Source organism: Simochromis diagramma, unplaced genomic scaffold (assembly GCF_900408965.1).
Source record: "Simochromis diagramma unplaced genomic scaffold, fSimDia1.1 OVJJ01000596.1, whole genome shotgun sequence".
NCBI lineage: Eukaryota > Metazoa > Chordata > Actinopteri > Cichliformes > Cichlidae > Simochromis > Simochromis diagramma.
In genome coordinates this window covers 24,836,798-24,863,246 of record NW_024387245.1, presented here as the reverse complement: position 1 = coordinate 24,863,246, position 26,449 = coordinate 24,836,798, and the positions used below count along the sequence as shown (strand labels likewise).

Sequence of the window (26,449 nt, the reverse complement as noted above, 5' to 3'; positions counted from 1 at the left end):
ACTTTTCAACAGTACCAATGATCCTTAGTACGACAAATCCACCAAAGGAGGACTCAAAAAAAGAAAGGAATGAGAACCAGATTCCTTTCATTCCTGGAGCATCAGATAACAGCGTTTTGGCATTGCTGCTTGTGTGTTTCAGGTATGCAAAAGGTGTCCTTTGGTGCTGTCGTGCCTAAACCAAACAATTCTCAGGGCCTAAACCTACCTAGTGAATGGCATAAAAGGAGGTCAGTAGGTGAGAAAAGAGAGTCCAAGTGCAAATCAAGAAGGTCCAATCAGCTCCAATCAGGTCCACAGCTCCCTGGCTGCAGGGTTGATATGTACGGTGAGTTTGTGGCACCCTGGATAATAAGGCCTTATTCAAAGCACAGATCTAGAAGTAAAGATAATTTTTCCTTTTTTTTTTGAAAAGTGGATGAAAGATTTTGGCAGGTTAGCATCAGAGACTGGTGGACAATCATGCAAAACGCCAAAAAGTAATTTCTACTAAAGAAGAAGTGACTTCTGATACCAGAGGTGTAGTTATTCTTTTCTATAGAATAATTTCACTTAAAACGATAATAGTTTTGATGATGATCAGAAAGTCAGGTTTCCCTCTTCTTGATCAAATATACCACCGTCTCCTGAAGGCATCGTTTCAACTTTTGTTTGTCTCCATATTTTCATTGCATGTACTTACAAACTTTTCCGGCGTGACTGTATATAATAACACTTGTGTTAAGGTGTAGTATCATGTGACATGTGCAAACAAAGAGATGAGGCAGTTAAAGAAAGAAGATAAATCCAGACTTTGACAGTTTATTTGGTTTTCATGTTCATCACAACTCCTCCGTTCACATGTAGTTATTAACATTTATTAACATTGTAGTTATTCTTGGAACATTTCCCAATATTTTAACACAAGGAGTAAAAATATGTGTGCACGGAGTTAGAAAGTATTTGATTTTTTATTCTCAAAAACCCAGAAATGCACCAATTTATTCAACAAAATTATTTTCACCCAACATTAATGCTTATATTAGATATTTTATATGCATTTATTATATTTCTACACATTTAGTGATTTTACCTTTAATATAAATACATTTTAAAATATGGTGGAAAATGTTTTGTGAAGTATACAGTATATTCTCTTTACCAAACCCCATCTTGTTAAATCAGTACCACAGCTACCACTGCAACATAACCCTGGCCCCAACAATTTCATTTCAAATCATCAGAAATGATAATAATAATAATAAAAAACATTTCACCACACGCAGAAATTACTTAATAAGATCACAAGGTTACATATGGTCAAGTACAAAGAAAGAGTAAGTATTTCTAGAAGAAATCACAGTAGCAGACAGATCCCTTTACTGCACACTTTCCCCAGTAACTCCAGGCTGCACTGTAAATAATTACTGTTTAGTCACATCTTACCATAAAGTATAAGCTTTTACACACAGATCTGTGCTGCAGACCAGCCTGCTGGTCTGGAAATAAAAGGAAAATAGACTATATGGTTACCACATCACACATTTCATACATACATACACACAACAATGACAAACATGGACTGTTAATGGAAAATATGGCGATAAAGGTAGGTGCATAATTATTAAATAGTACAGGTTAAAGTTAGGGATCACTTAGAAAAGTGCTTCAAAAAATTAATGTATCATACATACATGTATCTATGACAGACTGTTACCTAATGCAACAGTGTGTACTACTCCCTTCATTAATAAACCCAGTCTGACTGTTATGGTTACCGTCTAATGAAGCTGCAATCTGAACACCTTATGGACTTTGTCAGTTGTGAACCTCTTTCTTTTCTGGTGACAGCCAGTTACTGTGTTCTGTGGAGGGAGTAGTACGCATGGCTGCATGAAAATGTCTGCTTGTAGCTCTGCCTGTCCCATTATTGAAAATAAACACAAAAACAAAAACAGTTTTTGCCAGATTAAGTGAAAATTTCAGGTTATTATCTAAAAAAATCTAAGTTCCTAGCTCAAACATCTGAGAAAAGAACTTATTCTTTCAGTGGCAGAAACAAGCTTCCATATTCTACAAATTATGAAAGCTGTGGATAACATCCAGAGCCTAACGACTTTATATAATGATTAGCAGGCTTTTTAATATGATAAACTTCCAATGGTTAACACAGCATCGGAGGATTTATAATTAACAGTTTCATTAATCACAAATTTTTATTTAAAATAGTTAACATGAATTTAATGTTATATTAAATAAAAAAGAAATCTACTTTATTTTCAGCAAAGAAGGACTTTTCTAAGCAATCCTAAACTTTTGAGGAGTAGTGAACCTAACAAAACTCTAGATGTCCCAAGTATCCAGTACTTGCTTACAACTTGCATGACTTGATGCACCAGAAAGCTTAAAAAACTGTCTATTATACAGTACATCCTTTCATATCAGTCAGAGATGCATGGCCCGCATGCACATCTTGCAGCATGAACATAATCACAAATGCACAAATGAGTCCCGTGGGGGGGTGAAGATCTATTGTATACTGTCAGTACTCGCACAACAGAGGCTTTGTGCTGCTGCAGCTGTGGGACTGACCTCACTACAGCCAACACCAGCCCACAGTATCACTGCTAGCTCAACACGCTAAGTCTGCACAAGCCTTGCAAAAGCAATGAGGAAAAAGGAATTTTATTTTCCTTGTTGCAGCACATGCACAAAACCTAAACTGCCCAAAGCTACAAAATGCAGAGTTCTGACTGAAGTTAATCTTTTTGGTAAAAACACTGCTTTGTTTGTCAGTGTGAAGCCAGAACGATGGCAGGCAATGAGCAAGTAAAACGACATTGATTATGGTTCCAAAGGTGAATGAGCACCTAAATGGATGGATGCAAAAATAGGCAATGCTAATATTGTGATTATAGTCATTTTGCCTGCTAACGTCAATTTCTTAGCTTGTTGTGATGTCACTTGTTGTTAAAAAGGGTTTATTTCTTACTTTCTGTTAAATATATAATATTATAACGTTACATATTTTACAAAAATGAGGTAAACACTGATAAGAGTAGTTCCTGTGAGCAAAAAACATTCTGCTCTCATGATGTGCTGATGTCAGTTTTGCATGAAATAGACAATACAGCTCAGAAACCCTGATTTGCTCCTCTGCAGGCTTCCAGAAGCTGACCAGTCATTGGAAAGTTGGCTTATAACAAGAGGGTTCTTATAAAGAGACAGGTGCTTAAACTATTTCGCTTAGAGAGTGGATGAACTGAGGGGCTAGTACCATTAAAAGTGTGGAGCAGTGGAGCAGAGCAGGCCCTCAATAAAGATCTCCTGCCTTAAAATGCACACATTCTGGATTCAGCCTATTTGTGTGTACTTAATATCAGAGAAAGGCCAACGTTGGAAATAAAATGTGGCTGAGAAAGGAAGTAAAGCCCCCACAAAACCTCACATTTATGACAGGTTTATGAGATCATTGGAATTTAAAAAGTTAATAAGTACTTAGTAAGTGCAGAGGATGGATGGTTACATATGGCCAGCCATATGAACAAAGGCTCTGTGGGCATTAAGCCAACAGAGATGAAATAAGAAATTTAAAAACAGAAGATTTCACGTTGTTTCGGACAACTGTGCCACCTCTGTTTCCTTTTAGTGGTTTCTAATTCGCCTCGGAGAGTTCACATGTGCAAAACAATGTAAATAAGTAAAAACACAGTGATCAAATAACATTAAAATAAAATAAAAGGATAAAAGCTTTAGTTTCAGTTCCAGGCTGATTTTTGCTCCGCCTGAACGAAGAGCGTCTCTCGGGGACTTTTGGGTCCTCATCAAATCCAAAGGCAGAAATATTGACGAGATAGCGTCATAACAGGGGTGAAAGTGATGCTTCAGCTCCTGTTTACTGCCTCTACATGTTGTTCATGACTTCCTTCAAATTTACTCTACCAAATCTATCCAGGGTTAAGTTAGCATCGATTTCTTCTCACACAGAAATGAAATGGGACGTATTGAAAGCACTGAAGGGACAAAAACGTAAGGGGTGTAAAATTCAGAGGAAAAACCTGCAGGACAAGCGCTCGGGGAGCGTTTCCATCAAAACAAACGTGTAGATCGATTTGCTTTTATATTAATATGTGATGCTGTTGGTGAATTTTTCAAACTTAACCTTGAAAAATGGAGCAAAATGTATCCTTGACTAAAGATCACCATTTTTTTGCTTTTCTCAATAAATTTGATATGTGTTTCTCTTTAAATCTGTCAGAAGTTTGTTAATTTTTTCCCCATAAATCTGCCCGTTTATCCTATCACATTTGACAAGATTGCTCTAGTTTTTGCCTGCTTTTTCTCCAAAATTTCCCAGATTAATTCTTGTAAATTGGACAGTTTGTTGTTAATCTATCCTTCTTTTTCTTTCTCAAATTTGCCATTTTTGTCCTGTAAATTTTTCAGTTTGGTCTCATACATTTGTCAGTTTTTACCTCTGAATTTTACCCCTGACAAACCTCACGCAGCCTCATACTTTTTCCACATCTCCAATAGCCCTAATACGTCCTTTCAAGTATGACACTTTATCTGAAAGTTGAAAATATATCTATTTAGCATGTGGCTAAAATACAACCTAACACTAAACCATAAATCTGTCCACTGGTTAAAGGGAAGCTTTCACAGTCTGACTTTATCTTCTGTCCTGTATTTTCTCAGAAACTCTAAAGTCCCAACCAGCTGACAGAAGCACCCTTGTTTCAGTGTCGCACTACAGTTCCCAGAATGCAGTGGTTCCCAAGGTGTTGTTCAAGTAATGTGTGCACGAAGCCCTGGTCAGAGGTTGACTGGGTGTGCTTCTCACTGGTACCAGTGTTCAGTGACTGATTATGTCACAGAGTCAGCAACTTTTGCAGACGTCCTCGGGGACTCGTCTGAAACACACCCAGTGTAGTGAAAAGAAGAAAAGCCGAACAACAGAGTGAAAAACTGAAAAAGTCCTGAAGTCACAGAAGGAAAAATTAAAAACTAACCTGAACACACAAATGAGTAATTGATGCTCCCAGGTTAGTGAAGAAAACATAAACAGGTTTTCTTGAATGTCAGCGTCACTGATTATTATTTAACAGGTGAATTCTGTCTGAATGCAAGTGGCTCACTTTGAGATTTTCCATGGCCTCGTATATGTTAGGTCTCCCTTGCTGCTGCACTGCACTCATGGACGGATTATGAGAAAACGCGCCTCTGAGCACAAGCCTGACGTAGGAATCAGGATACGTCTTTGTGTCTCTCAGGCTGTTTTATGTAACTGTGCAGCTGATTATAGCAGTTTCAGACCCTTTAGCGTTGTTATTAATTTTTGAATTTTTGCTTAGTATGGTCATTTTATTCCTCTTTATGTTTTATTTCAAATCTCTTTGGGGTTGCTTGGATCTCATTTCATGTTTTACGTCCGACTGTTGTCATTTGGAAGCTGTTTTCTGGATCTGCTTTTAGTTATTTTATATCTGCCTCACTGCCACTTTTGTTACAGTTTGACTGCTGGGTTTACAGGTTAAATTGTAGATTTAGACCCTTAACTTAGTTTCTTTGAGAGCATGAATTACTGATTTCTGTGCATGCTTCCCCCTGGTACTCATCAGGCTCTTCAACATCACATTTAAACCTGATCAACACTTCCTGCAGAAAACGCAAAATAGAGGCTTCCGCCGCTAAAAGACAGGCTACTCCACGAGGAAGAGTTTTACTTTAAAACAGAGGGCACAGTCTAACCAAAAGAGCTGTAACATAACGCGACACACAGAAGCAGGCTGGAGCAGTTTTAAAAGTGCTTAAAACCAGTAAAATTAGAAATGATGACCTTTGTTAGAGGTTAAAAACAGGTTAAAATCAGTCTACTGTCTGAGAAAACACTGTACCCGTGTGTTACACCCGTCCCACCACCTGATTAAAAACACTAGAAGGCTCAACATCTGCACCACGGTGATCACACATGAAGTTTTGTGCACATGTTTGCACGCACAGAGACAATCGGACGTCAGAGAGACGGCAATGAGGCGAGAGGAGCGTGGGTATCAGTGAGTCTCGATGACCACCGGCTCAAAGATGCCAGGAGTTACTCTGGGAAAAGAACAGAAACAGGTGAGTTTTTATGAAAGATGATCGTCGAGAGAAAGATACGGCGAGTGAGATGATACCTGTTGGCGAGATGCGTCCCGCTGAGGGCTGTGGTCCCGTCTTTGCTGATAAACAGTCTCAAGTTGCTGTCTGAAAAAAATGAGCCCAGAGGAGATGTTACTGTGGTGACGCTCACATGTTGTCCCAAAACCACAGACTGCATATAAAAGATGGACATACAGTAGCCCATTATTTTGCTACAGGGACCATCGTGTCTGTGTGGAGTTCAGACGTGTTATAACTTAAATTTTGAGCTTTTTTAAATTCCTTTTAGTCACACCTGGTTTCCAGAGTGAGTTTTCTTGTTTCAGTTTAGTTTTACTCAATCTGTTGGGTTTAGTTTGCATGTTTTTATTAAAATGAAGGTGGAAACTTCATTTTAATAAAACAAGACTTAAAAAGTTCCAAAACGATATTACAGTAAAACTCATCCCCGTATCAGTAAATATTTCCACACCTTTGCCCACAATGACACAAAGGCTAAAGTTAAAGGGTTTTTTCCAAAACAATACTCTACTTTTTTCTACTTTTTACGTTTTTTTTTACAAGTTTTGATTCATGTGAACGGGTATCTAGATGTCGTAGCTGTGTATAGTCACCAGGGGGCGATATCCTAGAGTGTGGAACGTCCAGTAATGAGTACTCAAGAAGACTGAGGTCACAATACACAAAGAATTTATTTGCTGTGAAGTGAAACTGAGCCCACACATACCATCACTGCCATCAGTCCTCGTGCTGCTGGTCCCTCAACACTGATTTCTGAGTTAAATCTGATTGGCCACTCGTTAGTCTTCAAAAAAACATCCGTTTATGTTAAACTGGGTTCAAAACTGGAATTATTTCCACTTTCTTTATAAGAGGTTAAAGTCTGTTTTCACACCTGCGCTGTTTAGTCAGTTTAAATCAAACTCTGGGTCTTTTCCACCCTTAGTGTGGCTCACTTGTGCAGGTGAACCAACTCCTCCAAACCCTTTGGAGGAGCAAGCCTTGAGCTAGTTCCAAACTTTGGTGTTTCTCGTACGATGAGCGGTTAACCCAACTTTGCTCTGACTCAACTACAGGTGTACACTGTAACAATGGAAAGTGTAAAAGTCTCAGACACTTCTTAACCAAAATCATCCTGTGAGCTTTGCAGCAGACAGATTAATTGTCATCCTGGACGTTCATGAGGACATCAAATTATAAAATGAGCATCATATTGAAGCCAGTTCAACCTGATTCTCATCAGGACTTCATCAGGAAAGTGATGAGTTCTGTGCTATCTGACATCTTTATGCTGCTGCAGGAGTCGCCCTCTGGTGGCCAACAGGAGGATTTAATGCAAGTTTGACACGTTTCAGAGCCAGAAGCTGATACTGCCTTTGATATTTGTCCTGTGGCTGAAACTAAGTCCAAATAATCGGGACTCTGGCCGACCTTCGTTGTTGCTGCTGTCAAAGTCCTGGCTCTTTACGATCGTGTCCACGATAGCGTCTGCATCGATGCGGGTGTCGTCCACACAGCTGGGCTGCTTCTCCACGGGTTCCTTCTTCCTCCTGTTTGTTGGACCGAACACAAACCAGAGAAAAAGTCACGTCTGAAACACAAACACAGCTTCACAGTGAAGCGCTGACAAATTCATTCTGGAGCTCTGTGGGTTGCAATTCTTCTGTAGTGACACCTGCCCCACCTGTCGTTTCACCTTCATGAATCATCTACTGATATCTTACTAATAAAAAAATAAAATCAACATATTAATATTTTTAATCAGTGGGGAGGGGAAAGGGTTTGGCTGCTAGGAGCTGGTTGGTTCCTTGTTAACCTTTTAACTGATATATGCAAATGTGTGCAAGCAAGATGAAGCTGAAAACTGCAGGTCTCCGAGTAGCAGATGTATCGGCGTGTGAGAATTCCAGCCAAATGCTTCACACTCTTCCAGAGAATCTCAGGCATGTAGGTTCACACATGCCTGAGAATCATCTCCGGCCTTTTATCGACGCCACGGAGTCCTGACATGCCTCGCCATGACATCAGCGAGGCTGAGAACATGCAGCGGCAGGTGGGTTTCCTCTGAGGTGCAGCTGTGTGTGAGTCTATCTACCTGGAGGATCTGTTGGACAAGATGGCCACAGCAGAGGGAGGAGGAGGTCTCTCTGGCTTGGTGGGGGTCGCTTGGCGGTGCGGCTCAGTGGGGGTGGAGGGAAGCGGCTGAGAGGGGTGGCCGAGCCCGCAGGAGGTGCCGCTGCTGGGGGAGGTGTTCCTGTGGTGGTTGAGATCGTTCAAGCTGGAGCAGCGAGAGTGACCGGTGCTGTAACCTGAGGAAAGGAAAGGAAAGGAAGTGGAAAGGAAAGGAAAGGAAAGGAAAGGAAAGGAAAGGAAAGGAAAGGAAAGGAAGATTGATAGGAAGAGAAGAAAGAGGAAAGGAATGGGAAGCGGAAAGGAATAAAAATGAGAGGAAGGGGATGAGGAGAGGAACAAAAAAATAAGTAAAGTGAACAGGGTGGATGAGATAGAAAGGATAGAATGGAAACAGATGTTTATTTGTGTTTATTTCCTTCATGTTTTGCACGTTTCCTGCAGCACGAGGAAGTTAAAGCTCTCTGACCTGATATCTTGCTGTGCTGGCTGGCGTAGCTGGAGCTGCGAAAATGACCGATCTGAAAGACTTCGTCCGGACTGGAGACATTCCCTCCCTCCTCGGGCAGCCCTGCACACACAAACATAGCTCCGGCATTAACACCTCGAACCGTGAAAACATCCTTAGGATCCCTAAAAATACGCTACATTAATCAAGGTACATCTACACCAACGACTTACCTGAGCTGCGCACTGATGACTGTCGGGGTTTGAAGGACCGAGGTCCCTCCACGATGCCCCCTGGTGGCTGCAAAGTGGCGTCAGTGCTCTCCCCCTTACAGTCCAGCTGCAGGTTGGGGTCCTCATCCCCGATAGAAATGGATTTGGCCGTACTGGGAGGCCTGGAAATATAATTTATGTGTTACAAAGAAAGCTTTAATTGTTACATGTGTTGCTCAGACAAATTGAAGGAGCTCACGTTTTAAAGCAGGGATCCCCCGACAGAAGGGTCATCCCAATTGTTACCTATAAAAAAAACAAAACAGATGTGTTACTAGACCTGAGCACTAATCAGGTCAGTGTGTGTGTGTGTGTGTGTGTGTGTGTGTGTGTGTGTGTGTGTGTGTGTGTGTGTGTGTGTGTGTGTGTGTTTTCCTGCCTTGAGAATAGAGTTGTCTTGCCGAGTGTTTTTGGTGTCATAGCCCTCCAGGATGCAGCAGCGGACAGTCGAGCCTGAACCAGCAAACTCGGAAATGTTGAGATCAGCAAAACCCAGCTGGAGACAGACAGACAGACAGACAGAAAGCAACAGAAAATGAAAAAGCCATGTTGTAACGACCACGGTCTCCATCAGGTGTGGCTCATGGGCTTTTAATTTGTTCCCCTCACAGATCTGAAGCAGCAGGACTTCTTCTTCTTCTACCACTTGGTTAAAAATATTTGTTTTTGTCTGCCGCTGACAATCCATGCCCTCATGTAAGGAAGTCAATGAAGGAAAATAGGAGAGAGTGACTTAATGTGCAAGTCAATGACCTCCTTTAACCTCCTCACTCACTGTTTTCTGCCCACTCAGCTCTACTTCCTACTGGACGGGCCACAGCTCGTGGTGGTGGATTGCATGTGTGTGAGTTTACACAAACAGCAAAAGTGCTGCCGCACAGTCTAATTTCTGCTTGGACTGAATCTGAAAATATCATCAATATTTGTCCCAGACCAAATAAATAGTTGTTCCTTCACTCAGCCTACAAGCATGCTTTTATCTGATTGGTCTGTCTTTCCCACAGTTTGTCACAGGAAACAAACAAAAAGAGACACAAAAGCCCAAAACTACAAAGAGGTTTCAATCAGTAAAGGAGGAACTGAATAATTACAAAGAAGAGCAAAACAAAAATATGTAAAACAACTATGAGGTGCAAAAAAACTGGATGCAAACCAACAGTAATCAAATAAAAACCCTTGCTTGTCGTTTAAGAGGTGCATGAAGCTACAGAGATGCACAAAACAACCCTAAAGATGCACAACAACATCCAAAAAGTAATTAAAAGACTTAAAAGTACATAAAAAAACCCAAAGAGGCATAAAACAACCCAAAGGAAACACTAAACCTTTCAGAGCCACTAAATGAACCCAAAGGTACACAAAGGAACCTTAAGGAGGCACAAAACATAGACACACAAACTACCCCAAATAGACCATTAAACCACCAAAGAGGCAAACAATGACCCCAAAGAGACACCAAACAACCCAAAAGAAGTACAAGAAAACCTCAAATGTGCATAAAACCACCTCAAGGAGACAGAAAACCATCCAAAACAACACCAAATAACCTCAAAGCTGCCAAAACACTTCAAAGTGTAACTGAATCAAAACCAAAACTGCACGAAAGAATCAAATAAAGGCAAGAAATAATGGCGAAGACCCATAAAACAACCCCAGGGAAACATTAAACCATGTAAAGAGGGAGTAAAGGACCCCAAACAGATAAACACACATATTACTCAGCATAGAGGGAGCCCTGCAATCAACATGCGGATATAAAATGGCTCTGCAGTGAGGTGACAATATTCCCGTCATTCATCGCAGCTACTGTAGCTCAAACAGCTGACTGTAACCTACATGAGCAGACAGTAAACACAGTGTTTTACTGGCTACTGCTCATGGTCATCACCCTCTGACTGTCCCGTCACATGTCTCTGTGAGATGAAGACTTTACTGTGTTTAATGCACAGTAAATCTGTGCACTATAACGTTTATGAGTCCAACAGTTCATCCAACAGTTTTAGGACATAAACAGGTTATAAACTCACCTTTGAGAAGGCCTTTCCTCCTTTGAGCTCCTGTAGAGACACAGAAACACAGAAACACTGGTGATTCACCCTGCTGACCATCTCATAACGCGTCACATGGTTCCAGTATGGAGCTGAAAGTGGGACAGGTGCAGGCGTCACCTTTGAATTAAGGAGGATGCTGCTCGCCTGAAAAGCTTGATGAAGCAGTTCATTTAAAAATTTAGTGTCAGCTAAATGTTCCCACAGAGCTAATTTTCTGCAATAATCTAAAAAAAATTGTTTGGCTTTGTGTTGAGGTAATCAGGCACTCTATGTCCCAGAAGAGCATGGGAGTTGTAGTTTACCTTGCGTACAGACACTCTGCAGATGCAGGGGTCCAACACTCCACTGATCGGATTGGCGCTCATCTTGCACACAAAGGAGAACTTCTTCCTCCATCGGACGGAGTTTTGCTGCACCTCCTCCCTGCAAACACACACACAGATGTACCTACTGTAGTTAGACTGTCACACAGTTTACAGTGTAAACAGGTATAAAGAGTAAATCCTGGAATTTATACTATAAATGTTTGCACCTTTACCTCAATCCCCCCCCCACAAGCCAAACTGCAGAGAATTAAGGCTTTAATTGGACTTCTTAATATACACATAGTTGTGCTTCACTTCACCTGCTTGGACTTTGTTTATGGCCTATGTATCAGCCAGCCCTGTTTTTGGGTCCTCGCTTTACCACACATCTATTAAAAAGCAGCTCAAATATTATCATCTTTATGATTTTATCTTTGGAGACCTTCATTTGAATGGTTCTGAGGATCAAATCTACAGATAAAATCAAAGTGTTAGAGACTGTGGGAAACACAGCAAACCTGTGGCAGTGGCATGTATTGCTGTGCCTTCCTGGAGGAGCTGGACTACCTGTGAAACCTCTGTAGAGTCCAGGTATCGCCTCGTGCTACCAGCAGTGACACTGATGCTCACTGAATGCAAAACGAGTGAAAAACAGCCAGAAAAGATGAGGAGGGAAAAAGCATCAGTGGCCCCCACATGTAAAACCATTCCACCCTCCAAATCGATATCCCAGAGGTTTAACTAATGTGATGCTTTACTCTGATTAAAAAGCATTCCAGCATTATTCGGTTTGTCAGACAGAATAATGTAACCCCAGCCTTCATCATGCAGGGGAAAACAAACAAGGCTGCAGCGGATTTATTGGCCCATTAGCACAAAGTGAACTGTGGGTATTGTAACAGCTGGGGAAATATGCTGGAGGCTGAGCATGTGAAAGAGCAAATGTGTTTATATTAGAAGTGTTATTATCTTCAGGATCAATAGGACGACACGGACTGTTTTCTTTGGCTGTTTTTCTAGAGAACGTCCTCGAGACCGAGCAGCTGATGGCCCAGATGATCTCATCCCGGGACGTGGCACGTCAGACTCTGCTGAGGGGGTTTCCACTTGCTCTGATTGGAAACAGATTTGGTGTTTATCTGCATATTGTTTTTATTTCTTGCCCTCACGCTTTCCAGTCGAACAGCACTATAGGTGTCATAAATAACTTAAAATATAAGCCAAAGCGAAGGGGCGAAAACAGGGTTGGACAAACTGTACAAACTCTGATGCAACACAAAGAAATCCTGTAAGAAAAGACAGTCTTCGATATCTGTGCTGCAGGGTTTGGTGAGTGCATGACATAGGGTTTAGTGATATGATTCTCACATGGATAACCTGGAAGGGCCACCGTTGATCTGGTTAATTAACAGTGCAAATATGTACATTTTACAGCTTGGGGACCTTTACATGGTTTCCAAAAATTAGGCTTAAGGGGACACATTATTGTAGAATGAACCTGCTGGGACAGAAATGCACTTTTGCTGCAGCTGCATGTCTGAGAGTCTACAAAAACAAAGCCCACCTCTATTTTTTGTGTTTAACTACAGTAGTTTAGCTTTGCACCTGTGAAGTGAAGCCACTGCTGCCCACACTGCCCCTCCTGTGCAGACACGCTGTCAACCTACAAAGAGGAAGAATCTGCAGCAGTGTAAACTAACACTAAAGCAGTCAATGAATTGAGCTCACTTTTCTGCACGCAGTCCATCCGTCTGCATGCCGGGCTTGTCTCAACCTGAAAGTTAAACTCTGCTGTTATCTCTCCCTGCATCGCTCATGTCAAAGGAAACGCCGCATGATTTGTCCACTTACACAACATACACATATGCAGACTCAGCCGGCTGCACTGCTGAGAACAGATAGTCCTGTAATTTTGCCCTTTGGAACATGCAAACCATGCAGCTCCAGCCGATCCTTCCCTATATTTTATGTACACCAACACACATCTCTAACATATCTGAATTGCAGCTCTCTGAGTTGTTTCAAAGATGGACATAGCCACCACAAATGTAACCTTTTAGCCACAATACAGAAGTGGCCATATTTGGAGGGGGTGGAGTTATCAGCTAGCTAGCCTGGTTAGTATGGAAATGCACAAGGTTTACCAGAAGGTGCAAACCACTGGTTACACTCAAGAACAGGACAATCAGATTAGACTCTGGTGGAAAAAATCTAAACGAGTCATAATGGATCTGGAAAATATATTTTTTTATTTTATTATATTGATGAAACCAAGATTAACTTGAAAAGTTTGGAAAAGGAGAAAAACATGATTATGATCTGAAGTACACCACATCATCTGTCAAACATGGTGGAGGGAGCGTTATGCCAGTGGACCCAGGTCACTGGTTTTACTGATGAAGCAGCAGGATGAATTAATACTAAGACTCTGCAAAACTCTCCACATAGAGCTTCACAGTGCAAACAAGAGCATAGGTACACCCGAAAGGCAAGTGCTATAACTGAATTGGAGATTATGTATCGGAATTTCAGGAGCGGGACCACGCCTCCAAACGCGCTCATTGTTGTCATCTATATAGGTTCCCCCAGTTCCGCAAGCTGTTCATTCTCGTTTATGTGCCCCGCCCTCCCTCCCTCCTTGTTCTCAATTCTTTAACTTCTTCACTCCTATTTAGTACATGAGGATCTGTCAGGCCCGGGAGCCATCGCCAGTCCCCTTCGAGGCCTTCCCCAAACCGCAGCTCTATTCATGTCCAAGCATTCACCTTTACCTACTAAAACGCTGTCAAACCTAAAATGAGGACGTGGGCCCGGCTAGTGAAATTGTTTTTTATGGTCATCTTTGACCTTGGGCGCTAACAATGAAAGTCAGTGTCAAGCCAACCAAAGTACTCATGTTGAGTTTTTACTGATTTATTGACATATTTGATGTGACCTTGACCCAGCTTTTGAGCTGTTATTGGTATCTACCATCACACAAAATTGGAAAATCATATCATGAAAACTGTGCAGGCTAGACTGCTAACAAACACAAAAACTGCAAAAGCAACTCTAGAGATTCTCAAGGCACAGACAAGGAACAAGCCAGTCGCCTGATCTCAGTCTAACAGAGCAGTTTTCAGTTATTATATGCAAAACTACAGAGAGACACAAACAAGCAGCAACGGAAGGTGGCCACAATAAAGGCCTGGCAGAGCATCTGAAGTGAGGAAACACAGCATTTCATGACATCCATGGGTTCCACACTAATTTTGATCCTCTGTCAGTTAATACTTGTGTTGAACCCTTAGAAATAAAGGTTTGCACTTCAATCACATCTTGATTGTTTGGTTCATGTATCCCCTGTGGCCGTGAGCAGAGGCAAAAAATAATCTAACTGCACTGACTTGCATCAAAATCCTTGTACCCTTTAGATTTTTAAGTCTTAGAATCAGTTTGTTGGCCTTTAGCGCAAACGGAGGGAGCTGGAAACAGTCTTATCTTTTTAAGTTATGTTATTGTTCAGATATTGGTAATGATAAGAGTTTTATACATGAAAAAAATGTAGCTAAGAGACGCACAGTAGCATTTTATCTATTATTAAGGCCTGCTGAGGTTTAAAATCCCTATACATCGACTACGTGTGATACAAAAGCTAAACTGTTTAAAACGTCACTCCAACTTTAGACAAACAGGAAATGAAAAACAGATAACACTGCATGCTGGGACATGTCATTACTAATTTCTTTGGTATTTTATGCCGTTTCTGTCCTCTATTTTCTTGCTAATAATTCTGAGTAACAGCCCCAGAGAGAAACACACACTGTGTTACATAACTTTTACTTTTTTGTTTGCTTTAATGCAATCCATGATAAGTACATGACTCAGTATCTGAGGCATTCTTTTCCCACGTTAGCTTTATCGCTGGAACTTTTCCTACTTCACTTATCTGAAGGGTGACCTGAAATGTGCAACTCATGAAACTCTCGGAGGCGGCCGGCTGCCTGACGGAGGCAGGAAACGGTCAGACTGGTTCTGCAGCTTCTATTCTTACAGCCCGTCCGCCCTCACAAATGCACCTTTGTACGACAGGTAGATACAAGCACAGGTCACATGGTCACTTTGTGACAACTATGGAGAGTGGAGCAACAAAATCTAAGTAAGTTCAGAAAATACAAACACTTAGAATGACACATTTCAGTGCATTATATCTGCATCCATGCAGCATCTGAATTCAAATCAAAATTACGCTGCAGTCCTTTTGATGCTTTAAAGTCATCTTGAATCACACTTAGTGCAGAGACTGGAAGCAATCAGTCAACATGTCTAAGTTTTAGCCATGTTTATTTGAGGAAAGACGTTAACAGATTCATCGGGGACCAGGCCACTCTCCACACCCTGCACAAAATTCATAATTACAGAGTCATTGACACATTTAAGGACAAATCTATGGCTGCTCTGACACTTATCATATAAAAACAAATAAAGTATTTATGGCTCAAGTGAAAATACAAAAATGCACTAAAATCTCTCTCACATCTTCAGTGCATTTGTCATGTCTGAATGAGAGGCTATGAGTAGGATTAATTGCATATATTTTGTTTTTCTTGATTTTTGACATCAAATTTGTGACATTGGTTTGAGTTTCTATGTGTGTTCACTAGGTCTACCTCAAAAAAAAAAAAGATTTGATGTCAGTGGTGAAATACACATGGATAAGTATATAAATCTAGATTTTACTCTAACTGTTGTGCTGCATGTAAATCATTTCTTTGTGTGGTTTTTACTATGAGACAGTTTCTGTGTACAATGAGGCAAATGAGGCATTACAGATAGCCCGGTAAGGCCTTGTCTCCACTGCAGCTTGTTTGGTTACAAACTGCAGGAAGTGCTGCTACAACTGTGTTTGGGTTCAAAACCTTTACTTAACCAGCTCTCCCTGATTACTCTCTGTCGTTGTTTTCTGGAGAAAGAATCTGAGGAATGAGGCTGAGTTACAAATGAGCGCAACACACACACACACACACACACACACAAACCCTGACCTTCTGCCCTGCCATAACTTTTTTTTTAATCATTTAAAGACAGCGTGACAGGTTGTGTATGTGTGTGTTTGGGAGTGTGTTTGCATGACCTGGCAGAGTGTGATGTATAAGTTGTTATATAACAGCAGGCTGTGGTTAGCAGATGTATGTCGAGGGTGGTGGCAGCTTTAAAGTGGGATAGACACAGGCGGTGATATATTGAGCTGCTCCCAAATGTGCAAGTCTGTACCTCAACTTTGTGTTAGGGAATGTAAAGCACAACAAAAAGGGTAGAGTAACAAAGTGAGCCGGTATTAACCTGTGGAGCCCATCCCAGCACTGAGGTAAACAATGGATGGGGTTTTAAAACACATCTATTCTCCCTTCCCTTTTTTTCTGTCACACATATGCTGTTCCACTGGTGGATGTTCATGTCATCCATCCATCCTATTCAGTAATCCCAGCTGGTATGGTTTAAGAGGCAGGGTAGACTTCAGCAGGTGACTAATCCATCAAAAGACTAACACAGAGAGAGACAAACATTCAGAACCACCAGTTAACCTTACAAGCATGTGTTTGGACTGTGGGAGGCCAGAGTACCACTACCACAAAGAGGCCCCTAACCAGTCAGTGGATTCGAACTATCGTGACACTGCTTCAGCACACTATCTATTTTCATGTTAATGAAGTTTTTAATCGTGAGTTCAGTGTACGTAAAAGTAATCCCTGTGAGCCAAAACCTCAGTTTTGGTCCGTTGGTCATGTATGATGTCACAGTGAGAGGATAATCCCTAATATGGTCACCCCAGGCCACACCCACCTTCTGTTCATTTTTTTTTCTTTTTCCGGGAGGCAGTCAGGCTACCACCACCACCTTCCTGTGTCACTGATTATCTAGGTGTATCTAGGTGAATATCCAAGTTTAGCCCGGTGTTGGAGAGTGTCCACTTTGGTGGCCTCAGGATTTCATCTGTGCTCTTTACAGATGATGTGGTTCTGTTGACTTCATCGGGGGTTTAGATTTAGCACCTCCAAGACCAAGACTATTGTTCTCAGGGATAAGGTAGAGTGCCTAGTCCAAGTCCGGAATGAGTTACTACCCCAGGTGGAAGAGTTTAAGTACGTTGAGGTCTTTTTCACAGTAACAGGAGAGTAGAGTGTGAACTTGATGATGGATAGGGGCTGTTGTGGTGAAGAGAGAGCTCAGTATAAGAGCAAAGCTGCAGCTTTATCGGTCAATCAACATTCCTACCCTTACCCATGCATACGAGTTCTGGGTACTGACTTAAGGAATGAGAAAGAAACTCTTGTATACACAAAGTGTGGTAGGACTCTCACTTGGAGACAGAGTGAAGAGTTTAGTCATTAGAAAGGGGTTCAGAGCAAAGCCACTGCTTCTCCACATTGAAAGAAGCCAGTTGAGGTGATGCGGGTGTCTTTTGAGGAGGAGGCATTGGGGCAGACCCAGGACTCACTGCAGAGATTATATTTGTCTGGCTTGGAAACAACTTGGTCTTCATCTAAATTAGCTGGAGAAGGTAGCCAGGGTGAAGTTTGGGCTGCTGTTTGGCTCTGCTTAGGCTGCCATACCTGTGACCCGAATTCAGATAACTGGCAGGAAATGGTCAAGTAGCTGAAAAGATGGATGGATGGATGGATAAAAATTGTCTTAAAGAGGGAGGAGCTAGAGAGCAGATTTTAGACAGCAGATAAACTGAGCGTCAGCCTAAGAACAAACATGGTCTTATTACGAATTGTGAATCATGCATAGCTACTCTGACACATTCCATCACAAGAATATGGAGCTGGAAATTAATGAGTTATCAACGTATTTTTTCCACGTGCAGGTTTCCATCATCATCATCCGGAAAGGGAAGTGCAAAAACCAAACAAAAAGTCTAGATGTTTCTTGGCTATTAAACTATATCCTTGCAAATACCAGCACCACCTCTCTAGCCTCATAATATGGGTTTGTAAGACATTGGAAGCCAATGTCAGCAGATCAAGGGAACAATGCAGGTGTGTCCTAAGGTGGGATGTAGACAGTAGTCTATGTCCCACCTTTTCTAGTAATCAAACTAGACATTTTTCTCCATAACAGCTATCATTATCTCCAAACAAACCAACCAACAGACAGTCAACCAGGAATATTCTGAGAACACTTACAGGAATAATAATTTTAAAGAAAAATCCCATGTGATGAACTTGATGCATGGTTTCAGCCATATTTCTGCTCTGAAAGTAATAAACCAACACATGGGTGTATTTACAGTGCTCTATAAAACATTAAACAAAGCCTCATCCAGGCCCGCGGTATTTCATGCATTTTCACTGTTTAACAGGCCGTGCACAAGTGCGAGATTGGCACAACCTGATTATACATCTTATGGTATCAGTGCAGTGATGCAGGGAGTACTCTGGGTTTTCTGAGAATCTAAAGAGACTTCCAGATCTTAAAACAGAAAAGAGGAACTGAAGAAACAATCTAAAGGCAGAGGTTTGTTAACCACATCCTTCAAAAACCATGTTAATTATAAAAGGTACCTGTTTTACAGCACACAACGCATATATCATCTACGAACAGCAGTCATGATAAATGACTAAGCTTGGCCCCAGAATGCTAAACTCACTGAGTTTAGTTCCTTTTTCCAGTACATTTTTTTTTTACCATTACATGTTTCCGTGTATGTCTCTATTTAAACAAACTTCCCAATTCCAGCCGTATTTGTAGGAACTTTAAAGTTTGTTGTATTCCAGCAGTTTGAAACACACCTGACGCTGAGCAGTCAAACAGAAAAACGACTATTTCTAGTGAAGCCAGACAGCAGACCAGACAGCTCACACTTCCCTTTTTTAAGGAGTACTTCTACTAGAAACCGTGCCTCCTGAGGTTTCCTCACAGCACTGTATGCTGGACACAACAGGCTAAAAAGTAGCTGTGGGACAATAAATTCAAGATTTATTAATTAATTAAATTCATATCAAACTGAGCCTTAAAGAAGCTGATATGTTTTCATGTGACATGTTTAAGAGAAGCGTTTTCTTGTTTACCTTTCTGCTAGCCCTTCTCTGTTTTGTCAGCATTTTGGTCTTCTTTACTTGGGTTGATCGCACTGTAATCCCATTCCAAGACAACCAACGACACATGAACTTCCACTTGGTCACTTTTCTAGATAAACCATTTATCCTCATGTTTATATGCAAAAGGCAAGGCTCTAACCAGCAAGCACTGAGCTTAGCTAAAGACTGGAAACAGAAGAAAGTTTGTCTGTCCAAGTCATGACTTTTTGGTAATTTTTTGGTAATTTTTATTTCAACGTTTGAACAATATACAGGTACATTTAGAAATGAAAATAAGAGAGAAAAAAATACTATACAAAATACATACAAAAAAACGTTCTGATTAATTTACATGTTGAAAGGGAGTGGGAACTTTTTGCCAAGTGACCTGAAAAGACCTGGAACTAATCCTGTCAATAGATGAATCCAACATGAAACACCTCACTTTACATTTATCTGTTTGTATAGATAAAGCAAACGAGACATGATAAAATAGTTATAACAAAAGGCAGCCAACACAGAAGTGGCAAAATCTGCAGTTCCTCTAATGTCCACTTGAGGCTTACTCCAAAAGTGAGTCAGTCCACATAGACTCCAAAGTTTAAATGTCCAAATTTACAGCAGAAATCAGCATGTTTGCATCCTGATATAAAATAAAATAGTTTAGTCTCTATAGATAATCTTCCCCTTTGATAAATCTGTGCTCAGGGTGACAGAAACTTTATGGAAAGTTTACACATGCAGCTTGCTGAACCAAAGTAGGATTACCTGCTAATAGCTAATAACTACAGTAAACATCCTAATTCATCTCTATGGATGTCACAGAAACTTCAAACCTTAAGTCCACAAATCAGCAGGTGCTGTTCTTATATACAGTCTGTAGTTATATTTAGGAGCTTTCATGGTGCTTCTAGGTATAACTATGCTTTTTTTAAGCATTCACCATGCTTTTGGCTTTCATGCTGAGGAAGTGCCTACCAGCTTTTAGGCAACAATTCAATTCAGTTCAATTCAATTTAGGTCTATTCACATAGCGGCAAATCTTAAAGATACTTTAGGGCATTTTAAATGAAATACAGTGTATTGGGAGTACCACTCCAGGTCAATGGTGTGGAGATATTTGGAGGCTGCTGCAGTGTAAAAAAATGAATATGTGGTCAGGTGCATAACAGGCCTCAAAAGATAAAGAGGTCTAATTCACTTTCTTATCAGCAGTAGACAGCATGGCTGTTTTATCTCAGTGAAGCTGAAAGTGCCAAAAGATTTGGTGCCTTTGCAGATTGTATGAAAAACAAATCTGTGAATATAAAGGTATGTCTCGGTGTTGGAGTATTAACCTTGTAGGCTACAGAGGAATGCCTGAACAACACTGAAGGACCCTGCTGATAAAATCAGCCACTTGTTGTGCTGTGGAGCTGGAGGTCTTCAATAAATCAGTTGTTTGTCGATTGTGCAACACTGGCTGAAGTCTCGGGTGACGCCTGTTTTCCATTGTTTAAAGTACAAGAGAGGAATTTCTTTAAATGTGAGCTTGACTTGGTTCTTGGCAGCTGATAAACAGCACAAACAGATAACCGTTTAATTTCCAGTCAAAGAACAAAGAACAAAGAGTAACTGATTATCACGCACAGTGCATCCCTAATGGCCTTCAAGTACAAGACGTCCCTGTATAATTGGTAAGGAGTTCAAAGAATCAATAACAGTGTAGGATTTTTAGCTTCTGAGCACAGAGGCACACCTCTGTGAGAGAGGATGCATTCAAAAACCAGCAAACACAGAAAGAAAGAAAAGTTATGCGAGCAAAAACATGCCTCACAAAAGGACAAAAGCACGGATCGGACTGGACTGACGCTCTCCCTCCTTCAAGTACACCTCCAGAGGTATTTACTTGGTGAGCAATGGACTTGATATAATGCCAAAATACAAATACGCTCCACACATGTACAAATGTGCGATAAAATGGCCCATTCATGGCTACTCTGATTCATGATGAGTGGATTATGTGATTGTTGGACGGTGGTTGATATTACTCAGCCTATTCTTTGGAAATGAATGTTGGAGGCTTCCTTGAGCTCCTCGCACGCACCAGGTTGGCCTTCACCTGCTCAGGGTTAGGCTCAGATCCACATCTACTACTTTTTATATGCAATTTTTACGTATTTGTTACACCCAAAGGTTATCATGAAAAAACTTTAAGGTGAAAATGCATGCAAGAATCCCGTGGCAGGACTCCAAGAGCAGTCATTTTCTTCACCATTTTCTTTTAGTGGGCAGGTGTTAGGTGTACATTTAATGGCTTTACTGGCCTGTCCGGTGTCTACCTCACCTCACCAGGACAGGGCCGAGTCACTCTATTACTCTAAGTTGGTCAAGCAGTTAATAAGATCTCTCTCCTAGTCGAGTCAAATGCAAAATTATGTACAGGAATGTTGTTGTGCTGTCCTTTTATCAGTTAGAATGAAATGAAACAAACAAAACACTCTCCACCACTGAGTGAAGAGTAAGAAACTCTTGACCTCTTTCTCTGGAGACTCTGACCTTTCCTCCTGAGCTTGCCGATAAAGACACTGACCCCGGGGGCATCATGGTGTTTATGTCACTGACGAAGGCTGAGAGGTGATGGCTGCGAAAGGCCAGATAAGTAAGTTTCCCATGAAAAACACAATGATTCAAAGCTTACACGCTGGTATAAGTAAGTAGCGTAAAAGTCCGGCAATACAAGCTTGTGGATGCCAGTGAATTTGATTTCAAGAACAAAGACATTTCCATTTGTTTTGGCTGTTGAAAGGATTGATTGACATTCATTTCTTGACCTCTATTCTGCATGGAAACACCGGCAGCAGCCGTGCAGCTTTTACCATCACATTATGACCAGTTTTGACGTCAGTGATAACATCGCTGATTCTGCCATGTTTGCAGGATACACATCAAGGGCCAGACCAATGCAGTCTATTTACATGCTTAAATTAACCCAAAGATAAGATATCCATGTTAATAATGCTACATACTTAGGCCACGTATGCTCCTTTGTTTACTGTTTGCAGTGTTTTGATTTTACTGACCTACATTAATGTGTTACTGATGCACAGTATATATGCATGACATTTATATGTGGTAGGATAAACAAGCCCTCTTTCTTTGGGCTTTTGGCAGCAGGAACAGAATATGTCAGATTATTATTGTTTATCTGACATGTTTTCCGTCACCTCATAGGCTGGGTCCTGATAGTGGTTTGATAAGGGCTACAGCGGGAAGATGTGCTACGAAAACCTCAAAAAAACTAACACTAGTGCACGCTTCATTGCAGGTTCTGATTATTTCATTCTGTAAGTTCAGAATAAATTGGTTTTTTGCCCATACATACAATCAGGGACTCAAAAGGAAAGTCTGACTTTTGAAACTACAGTCAAACAGTGCTTTAAAATAAAAGCCTCCAATCCAAATATTTGTATGAATATATTTGTACAATAACATTTCTGCCCTGTTGCTCTGTTGTTTGTCTTGCAGTCTTAATGCACCACCCATTTACATTCACAGGGAAGTTAGGTAACTGTCATACATGAATACCTGGAACTCAGAGTAACAGTTATTTGCATGCAGTAAACATGCTGACTCGGCGTTCTCTCAGTTCACTGCAGCACTGGCCTGCAGATTTTACAGATCACTTTAAAGGGTTTTTATCCACCTGGCCCAGATATCTGTCTGAACCTCTTGATGCTCACTCTCTGTTTCCAGGTCAAAGGTTCAAAGTCTCAGTGTTAAAGTCTTTCCTCTGTGTTTCTTTATTTCATTCTGTCCATCTCCCCCTCAACTCGGTGTATTTTTAGCATGTCACTGTCTTCTTCTGTCTTTTCCAGCTCTGCTATAAATCAAGACTGGATTAAACCTGTGCTTTTACTGCCCCTGACCTCTAATCTTTTTTTTCCACTTTCAGTATCCAATCAGAAGAGTTAGAAAATGATTCACCCTCATAGAGTTTTTATGAAGGGGGAAATTATCCACAGAGGCCAAATCAGTTTTTGTATCATGTTTATTTCTGCTGGACACTGTAACACAGGAGTCTACAGAGACTGTCTCACTTTTTCAGCCCCAGAGGCTACATCTTGGATACAACACATTGTGTATCCACTACAGTGTTTTATTTCATTTGTTTAACCCACACAGAGAAGCAGAATAATAAAGAAGGGGTGTGGTTTGATGGAGAGTTTTTGGCGGATTTAATTCCTGACCAAACCAGTTTGGATCATTTCAGGTTGCCAGGCTGTTGGACAGACAAGCTTTTCTGCTATCACCTGTCCACTATACAGTCTCACCTTTTATATGTAAACATGAGGTGAAATGTTCTACTCAACTATCTCAAATCTTTCAATAGCAACCTCAGCTGCTCAAAACTGATGTAAACCTGGAAGACCCACAAACTCCAACTCCTCTAATGCCCACCTGAGGCTGGCTCCAGCGGTGAATCAGTCCCCATACACTCCCATGTTAAAATGTCCAAATTTACAGCAATTTAATTCAGTTTGATTTATATCGTGCCAAATCACGACAACAGTCACCACAAGATGCTTTATACTGTAAGGTAAAGACCCTACCTATAATAATACAGAGAAAACCCCAACAATCAAACAACTCCCTATGACAAAGCACATATCGACAGTGGGAAGGAAAAAATCCTATTTAACAGGAAGAAACCTCCGGCAGAACCAACCATCTGCTGTGACAGATGTTGGGGGCAGAAATAAAAAAAAATGTAAAGATTTCCAACTTAATAACAAATGTGCGGGAGGAGAATTTATTTACAGCCATCGTTTAAATATATAGTCTATGGGGGAGTGACTCATTTTTGGAACCTGAAGTGGCCGTTATAGGAATCCACTACACTGGCATCATTTTCCAGCCTCTGATGTTATCGCTCCTCAGTCCCCTTTGCCCAGGAGCCCTTCAGCAAACTAACAACACACCACTGCACCACCCCAGAGATGAGCCAAAAGGACCAAAGGGTGTGTTACTTCTGGGTAAATCCCAGTGTGAGTGTAGTGAAAGGTGGAGTTGGGAGACTTTCCCAGCACAGCCAAGGGTGAAGTAACACATGGCTGCCAGTTTAAGGTCTGTTAAGGCTCATCTGAGGTGGAAAACCCGGCAGAAACAGAGGCAGAGCGGAGACATCCACTCAGACTCGAAGAGGGATTACATTTACAGCAGTCAGTTCATGCAGTGCAGCTTTCAGTGGTTTACAACGAGGAAGGTGTCCTACATACCTGGACGATAAGATGGCAAAGTCCCCACCATCAATCAGGCGGATCTTACAGAAAAGCACTCCGTTCACAAAAGGCACCGCTGTCAGCTCCTCCAGAGTGAAGTGCACCTGAAACTTGAACTTCTTCTTCTTCATGAGGAAGGCCATGGTGCCCAGCTGCTGGAGGGTGCTCATAGTTGAAGATGAATGAACAACAACAAACACTCGGGCTTTAAAGAGGAGGAGGAACAACCTTCTTTGCTTTAAGGTTAATCATTTCTGAAACAGAAAGAGAAGAAGAAAGTCTCTCGCTTTCATTTGCAGGTTTTTAGAACTGGAAATATCAAGTTTAATGATTTTTTTTCCTTCTCCACAACACAAAAATATCCCTTAAATACAACTTAACGCACTCCTAACTGACGACTATGTGATTTTAAACACTTTCAGATGCGTGGACTTTTTATTTTTGTGCCTTTTCTCTAACATTATCAGACTCTCGCGGTGAAAACAGCTGCCACGCAAACACCCACACCACTCCGCACACACACAAGCTTACCGCTCCGACGATCAGCTGCTCCACATGCATGGTTAAAAAAATAAAAAGCCCACAACAGCACAGCTGGACACCGCTGCAGAGGACTGGGGTCTGGGTGGTTTCTTCCAACACACCAACTTTCCCCTCCTGCTGCTCACACTTCGACAGGCGGTGAGTCTGAGCGGCTCCCTGAACGCCTCACTGGGAAGTCAGGGACCGTCCGCAAAGTCTGGGCAGAGGCGCATGTGAAGAGGAGGAGGGGCCAAGAACTGCATTAAAAACAAACATGAAGAGGAAGGCCACTGGAAGGGAATGGGGGCTCTTTTGAATTTTAATTTTACTTATTTATTTTAAATGTTTAGAAAAATAGAAAAAATATATAGTATAAAAGCACAGTCAGAATTCAGATTTTTTCCTCAAAATTCTAGAAAGAAATTTCCAAAAGATCTCTAATCCTAAATAAAAGAATAAATCCTAAAATTCTGTTAGATCTAATCGCTTTAACTGTGGACAGACCTGACTCTATAAACATGTAAAACACCAAAAAAAACACCCTGCAGTTCCTCTAATGTCCTACTTGAGTGAGTGAGTTGCTCCTCCGTAGACTCCCATGTTAAAATGTGTCGCATTACAGTAGGAATAAACATTTTTACAGCCTGATACACAAACTATTTCAGTCTGTAGGAACTTATGATCATAACATCTGTAGAGGGGTGAATTTATTAAAAACTCACCTGTTTAAATTACATCAGGGACAAAGCTTGCATTGTTAGGGGTGTCACATGCAACTGGTTCAGAGCCCATCTCCCATTTTTTTGTATTTGTCATAAGTGTTATATTTAAAGGAAAATGTGTTTGCATTTTTAATAAACAGCTAGGTTTGATTTAGAAAAGTACATTTAGACATATAAAGATTTAAAGTTTTATCAAACTTAACAACTCGTTGACCAGATTTAACGCAGAAAACATCGTCCATCTGGCTATGTAATAAGCAAGGTTATTAAAACCAGATGTGAAAAAATATTTTGACTAAAATAAAAATAAAAACTACACTTTTGAAAAATGTAAACTAACTGATCTGAAATAAAATAGAGCTACAGAGGAAATACTGTTAGTTTTAGTACATCAGTAGTTTGATAAAAACTTCCCTGATGAGACATTGATAGACGTGTTTACTGAGATGCAAGACTGTGAGTCACTGCTTTTAAAAACTGTTTTTATTGTAATACCTGTACAAACTTTCCTAAATCTTCCCTCTGACATATGCCCTCCATGGAATAATACTAAGA

At 40.9% G+C, this 26,449-nt stretch overlaps 1 protein-coding gene across 2 annotated transcripts; it reads right to left on the bottom strand.

Moving 5' to 3' along the window:
- Window positions 1-781: 781 nt before the first annotated feature.
- Window positions 782-25,378, bottom strand: LOC120747410 (protein FAM102A-like). 2 transcript variants are annotated; one of them, XM_040053245.1, is made up of 13 exons: window positions 25,182-25,378; window positions 24,648-24,904; window positions 11,845-11,955; window positions 11,324-11,444; window positions 10,998-11,027; window positions 9,350-9,466; window positions 9,170-9,216; window positions 8,932-9,092; window positions 8,720-8,821; window positions 8,216-8,429; window positions 7,552-7,670; window positions 6,156-6,225; window positions 782-6,078 (listed from the first exon to the last, which is right to left on the bottom strand). In XM_040053245.1, exons 4-13 carry the CDS (start codon window positions 11,384-11,386, stop codon window positions 6,033-6,035), a joined length of 969 nt encoding a protein of 322 aa, XP_039909179.1. In that variant the 5' UTR covers window positions 11,387-11,444; window positions 11,845-11,955; window positions 24,648-24,904; window positions 25,182-25,378; the 3' UTR covers window positions 782-6,032. The 2 variants fall into 2 exon arrangements, with proteins under 2 accessions (XP_039909179.1, XP_039909177.1); XM_040053243.1 differs by lacking the exon at window positions 11,845-11,955.
- Between the last annotated feature and the right edge of the window lie 1,071 nt (window positions 25,379-26,449).